The sequence below is a fragment of the Lycium barbarum genome, chromosome 10 (genome assembly GCF_019175385.1).
Source record: "Lycium barbarum isolate Lr01 chromosome 10, ASM1917538v2, whole genome shotgun sequence".
NCBI classification, from domain to species: Eukaryota; Viridiplantae; Streptophyta; class Magnoliopsida; order Solanales; family Solanaceae; genus Lycium; species Lycium barbarum.
Genome location: NC_083346.1, coordinates 1,890,396 through 1,897,189, shown reverse-complemented (window position 1 = coordinate 1,897,189; position 6,794 = coordinate 1,890,396). Strand labels below are relative to the sequence as shown.

At 30.5% G+C, this 6,794-nt stretch overlaps 1 protein-coding gene across 1 annotated transcript; it reads left to right on the top strand.

Annotated features, from left to right (window-relative positions):
* Positions 1-340: 340 nt before the first annotated feature.
* Positions 341-2,691, top strand: LOC132616207 (TPD1 protein homolog 1-like). The gene is made up of 3 exons (XM_060330819.1): positions 341-581; positions 1,738-1,846; positions 2,276-2,691. The coding sequence occupies exons 1-3, from the start codon at positions 567-569 to the stop codon at positions 2,644-2,646; spliced, it is 495 nt and encodes a 164-aa protein (XP_060186802.1). The 5' UTR covers positions 341-566; the 3' UTR covers positions 2,647-2,691.
* The last annotated feature ends 4,103 nt before the right edge of the window (positions 2,692-6,794 follow it).

The following is a 6,794-nucleotide window of genomic DNA, read 5'->3' as shown; positions in this document are numbered from 1 at the left end:
TTGATAAGATTTTTGACATTATTCACTTCTTTTCTTGATTAAATCAGAGATTTGGGTGTGGAGTGATCGAATTTGTGGGAACACTTTAATTAAGAGGTTTATCTAGGATTGAAAAAATGAATTAGGTAATATTTGCATTTTAAAAAAGAAGAAGATTTTTTTTATTTCATTTCAGGATCCAGGTCTGTAGGAGCAGGAATAGGAAATGCACATTCATTGCAAGCAACAAATGGCTCTCCATCTCCACAAATCTCGCAAATCTGTCCACTTAATTATAAAAAAACATACCCAATGTAATTTCATGAATGGGCCTGGAGAAGGTAGGATGTACACAAGCGACCTTACCTCTACCTTTAGGGGATAGAGAGACTATTCCGGTAGACCGTTGGAAATGTGTCCACTTAATTCTCTCACAGAATTTACTCTTCCAACCTCATCAGCATTGATGAGAACAAACTCATTTCTATTGTGTGAACCAGCAAGCCTTCCTTTGGTATCCATATTGAGCCAACCCCACTCAAACTATATCAAAACACCTGCAGCAATCAAGAATAGACCACTCGCTCATGCCTGAACTACTAGTAATGTTTACTAATAATTAAACCTCTTTCTTTGCGAATAAAAACTTAAACTTCAAGCCGTCATATATTTTAGGGGTCATTTTCATCCCCAACTTTGCTTTAAATGTCAAACTCCCTCTTCAACTTTGAACAATAGTCATTCTTCTCCTTTTATCCTAATTGACTTTTTTAAATTCTTATTTTACCCTTACATTATCAACTTGTTTTTTTTTCTTTTACTTCTTTAAAATTAAGATTTTTATCTCTTTAATCTATGTAGCAACTTTCCTATAAAAAATAAATATTATTTTCTAGACGGCAAAAGAAAAGTGAGAAATACTAGTTGAGTATATAACTTAATGCTGTTTTGTAATGAAATAAATGAGAAGAATAAGATTTTTTTATTAATAATAATCATAACTCTGATATCTATTTATACAAGTAAAAATAACTGGTAATAATAACTTTATAAATATATTTCAATGCACGTAATCAAAATAATTACTAAAAATAAAGGTAGATTCTATAAAAAAAAATCCTAAAAGTTTTTTTTTTTTTTATTATAAATGAATGTGTGTGTGAGTGTGTATACCTAATGCATGTAATATTAAAATATCAATCATAAAAAGTAATATTAGATTTTGTGATAAATTCATAAAAGGAGTATTCTACTTATAATATGAATTTAAATAAAAATCTAAAAATACCTAGGTTAAAAAAATTATATAATATAAAATGTATTACATAAATGGAGGATTGAAAATGTTAAAGGGACATTGCACATGATAAATGGGGGGAGAATGTCTATTATTCAAAGTTGAGGGGGAAATTTGATTTTTAAAGCAAAGTTCGGGGGTGAAAATCTATATTTTGTGTAAAAATCTCCTTACATTACCAATATATTTTGACATATTATAGAAGATTGTTTTCCAATTTCTTAAGGCTATCAATTAATGCCTGTATAGAGCATTACGTGAAGTCGTCCTAATTTAATTAAAAATCTCCTAATTATATTTTGACCTATTGATGTTTTCCATTTTTCAAAGTTACCAATTAATGTTTGTACGAAGTTTTACCTGCAGTTACCTTTTAAGTGACGTGATAGATAGCTATAAATTCACCACCCCTCTTAGAGTTATACGTACTACCCTTTACCTAAGTTTTTTCTTAGTTGCAGTTTCACTTCGAAGAATATAATTCTCAAATAAGAATGACTATGAAGAGCATTAACATTGGACAGAGCCTTTTCATGGTGTATATCATTTTGTTGCTTGTTTCCTTCACTGGTATATTTACTATCTTTCTTTCCTTCTCCCTTTCATTAATCTCTTCACCTTCTTCTTCTTTTTTTGAATAATTGTTGTGTGCGGGTCAATTTGCATGCACCTCGACTAACTTTGCGGTGCTAACTCCAACCACACAGCACAAACACCTAATAACACTGTCCACCAAGATTTGAACAGATGATAAGAAATCACCTGGTGCGGGTGTGTGTGTTTTTTGCTAGAAAGAAAGTAAAGTTGGAAAACCTATAACTTTCGTCAATTAAACTACTGCCATGCATGTCCTATACCATAGCTTCTAGTAGGATCTTGTTTTGACTATTATTATTCTTTTGGGAATTTTTCCCCCTCACTCTTTAACTATCTTGAACGTTGATAATAAATCTTGTAGCAAGTTTAGTTATTAATATTTTCTTATGGTACTCTATGCAGGGATGCAAACTAATCACGCATTGAGACTAGTAAAGGAAGGTGATGCTATTCAAGAAGGTCACAGTGATGCCATTGAATGCTCAAAATCCAGCATCCAAGTACACCAAGGTCCCTCAGGGTCGACACTTAATGGCATTCCGATGTACATTGTTGAGATCACAAACACGTGCTCAAGAAGTTGTAGTGGCATTCACTTCTCCTGTGGTGAATTCTCCTCAGCAAGACTTGTAAACCCTAAGATTTTCAGGAGACTCAGAGTTAATGACTGCCTTGTCAATGATGGGGCGCCCCTCAAATCTGGACTAACACTTAGTTTTCAATATGCCACTACATTTGAATATCCTCTTGCTGTTACTTCGGCTACCTGTTAGATATATGGTGTAGTAGAATCTATTTAGCCTGCGTATTAAGAGCGCACATCCTCGAATAGGGTAGAGATAGATTTAGAAGTTTTATATTATATATATAGTCTATTTCAATTTTATCTCGAAATTGAAGTATTAGTTGATTAATTTATTGCACTAGCTATGGTATCATCCGATTGATTAAAGATTTTGCTTGTCTACGTTGTATGAGCATGTCGGTGGTAAAGTATAACGGAGAGTACGAGTAAACTATTTTTTCTAAAGTTTAGGAATATTTTTTATCCTTTTCCGTTATACAATTGTATGAAATATGAAATAAACAAAAAACCCAAGTTTCGAATTTACTGCAGGCTTAGTAAACCAACAGAACTGAAGATATTCATATTCAGCTACGGATCCAGACTCTGTAATTTTGAGATATATATATGTGTGTGTGTCAAAACTCTGCGATCAAATTTCATACCATAAAATGTACTGTATCGATTTGGAGATTACATCTGTAAATCCTTCCAATATACTATCACCCCCCTTTAAATCAATATCGATAAACTTACTCTTCAATAATTAACCTTGATAAGATTTTTGACATTATTCACTTCTTTTCTTGATTAAATCAGAGATTTGGGTGTGGAGTGATCGAATTTGTGGGAACACTTTAATTAAGAAGTTTATCTAGAATTGAAAAAATGAATTAGGTAATATTTGCATTTTAAAAAAGAAGAAGGATTTTTTTATTTCATTTCAGGATCCAGGTCTGTAGGAGCAGGAATAGGAAATGCACATTCATTGCAAGCAACAAATGGCTCTCCATCTCCACAAATCTCGCAAATCTGTCCACTTAATTATAAAAAACATACCCAATATAATTTCATAAATGGGCCTGGAGAAGATAGGATGTACACAAGCGACCTTACCTCTACCTTTAGGGGATAGAGAGACTATTCCGGTAGACCGTCGGAAATGTGTCCACTTAATTCTCTCACAGAATTTACTCTTCCAACCTCATCAGCATTGATGAGAACAAACTCATTTCTATTGTGTGAACCAGCAAGCCTTCCTTTGGTATCCATATTGAGCCAACCCCACTCAAACTATATCAAAACACCTGCAGCAATCAAGAATAGACCACTCGCTCATGCCTGAACTACTAGTAATGTTTACTAATAATTAAACCTCTTTCTTTGCGAATAAAAACTTAAACTTCAAGCCGTCATATATTTTAGGGGTCATTTTCATTCCCAACTTTGCTTTAAAAGTCAAACTCCCTCTTCAACTTTGAACAATAGTCATTTTTCTCCTTTTATCCTAATTGACTTTTTTAAATTCTTATTTTACCCTTACATTATCAACTTGTTTTTTTTTCTTTTACTTTTTTAAAATTAAGATTTTTATCTCTTTAATCTATGTAACAACTTTCCTATAAAAAATAAATATTATTTTCTAGACGGCAAAAGAAAAGTGAGAAATACTAGTTGAGTATATAACTTAATGCTGTTTTGTAATGAAATAAATGAGAAGAATAAGATTTTTTTATTAATAATAATCATAACTCTGATATCTATTTATACAAGTAAAAATAACCGGTAATAATAACTTTATAAATATATTTCAATGCACGTAATCAAAATAATTACTAAAAATAAAGGTAGATTCTATAAAAAAAAATCCTAAAAGATTTTATTTTTTTTATTATAAATGAATGTGTGTGTGAGTGTGTATACTTAATGCATGTAATATTAAAATATCAATCATAAAAAGTAATATTAGATTTTGTGATAAATTCATAAAAGGAGTATTCTACTTATAATATGAATTTAAATAAAAATCTAAAAATACCTAGGTTAAAAAAATTATATAATATAAAATGTATTACATAAATGGAGGATTGAAAATGTTAAAGGGACATTGCACAGGATAAATGGGGGGAGAATGTCTATTGTTCAAAGTTGAGGAGGAAATTTGATTTTTAAAGCAAAGTTCGGGGTGAAAATCTATATTTTAGTGTAAAAATCTCCTTACATTACCAATATATTTTGACATATTATAGAAGATTGTTTTCCAATTTCTTAAGGCTATCAATTAATGCCTGTATAGAGCATTACGTGAAGTCGTCCTAATTTAATTAAAAATCTCCTAATTATATTTTGACCTATTGATGTTTTCCATTTTTCAAAGTTACCAATTAATGTTTGTACGAAGTTTTACCTGCAGTTACCTTTTAAGTGACGTGATAGATAGCTATAAATTCACCACCCCTCTTAGAGTTATACGTACTACCCTTTACCTAAGTTTTTTCTTAGTTGCAGTTTCACTTCGAAGAAAATAATTCTCAAATAAGAATGACTATGAAGAGCATTAACATTGGACAGAGCCTTTTCATGGTGTATATCATTTTGTTGCTTGTTTCCTTCACTGGTATATTTACTATCTTTCTTTCCTTCTCCCTTTCATTAATCTCTTCACCTTCTTCTTTTTTTTTTGAATAACTAGTTAATTTGCCCGCGCTTCGCGCGGTGTTAAAAAAATATCAATGAGACATTCTTTTTATAGCTTAGCCAACAACTCTACTTAAAGAAGAAGAAATATGACAAAAACTAATTGCCATCTATAATGTCTAAACTCTTCTCCTTAAAGTAAAACTTATAAGTACTATAGAATTATAATACCCAGATGAAAAGACTCCTAAAATTATAAAGTCTATTTTGTGAAAGTTTTTACAAACCGTGAGAAATTAACATCAAGATCACGGAAAAAGGAAAAGATTAAATTAAATATTAAAAAAGAGATTATTGAAACTTGAAAGTAATTTATCAATTAGCTCATCAGGAAAGATAATATAAGAAACTAAGTCATAGTTATAAATAACAACAATAAGAAAACAACTTATATGCCGATAAACTCAAACGATTAAATCAAATAAAAGTTAAAGTAGAATGTTATGATCAAACACAACTTTCGCTGAACTTTCAAATACTTTTGAAAAATGTAATATGGCATACAAAAGAGTTACACATGGTAGACACTTGTAGGAGAAAAGAAAAAATAATAATGAAAAAGAGAAGGAGATATGATAAATGTAAAAATCAAGAGGCACGTAAACTGAGATTTGGCCCGATATTTTGTTCTTGCAAGAACTTTTTCTTAATAATTTGTTCCTTAATAGGAATTGTTGGCACTTATCTTTCACAAGCTTGATAGTTTTTTATAATTCTTTTGAAAAATTAAAAAAAAAAAGTTAAAAAGGAAACAACAAAGAAAAGAGAAGAAAAGGAATGGTCAAAAACAATTAAATGCATTCCGTTATCGATGTGATCAATTTCCCTAATTTCTAATACTAATTTCGTTTGTTTTCCCTTTCTTTTATTTATTTCTTTTGTATGTCTCTTCTTATTTTCTCATCTTACTTTTTTGTCCCAGGAATTCATAGATGAATAATATATACGTCAAATGAAAAAAACTATCGCTATTTCTTTTTATAGATCACAAATCAGTAGCTAAAAGTCATCAACTAAAAAAAGTTGTCTGAAATTGAAGTTGGAGTTAAAATTTCATGGAGTCAATTCGGCTAATTTTCAAAGCTAAGTTGAATTAGACCAACTTAATATTTTAAATTAAAATCTAGATATTCAAAAACTATAAGAAAGTATTAAATTAGTTACAATTCTTATCATGTCAATATGGTAAACAAAACGTTTAAAATGTTGGTTGAAGTTTACATAATTTAAATCTTGAGAAGCGAAAGTTATCACATAAATTGAGACAGAGGGAGTATGCCTTTTCCAGTTTCTAAGGATTTTGAGAACAGTAATTGTTTGATGGTGTGACGCTCTTCATAACCAGAGTCCAGAGACCAAATTATTGCTAAAGCTCTCATGGATTTCTTCTGCAATGAAGACAGGAAAGCAGAGACCTGTTTGATTACCCTAATCAAATAAGCCTGGTTTTCCAATCAGCAAGCAATTGTTATAAATAAAGATGAGAAGAGAATGATGAATGGCGAAGAAATATAGAGAAACAGACAAAAAATATTAATTCCACCATACAAAAAATGTATGAGTTATGAGGGAAAAACTTTGTAGTAACATGTCAACTGTCTTGTGATCACATTATGTCTTCCACGCCATAATTATACACCTGAGAAAAAAATAGTGAAA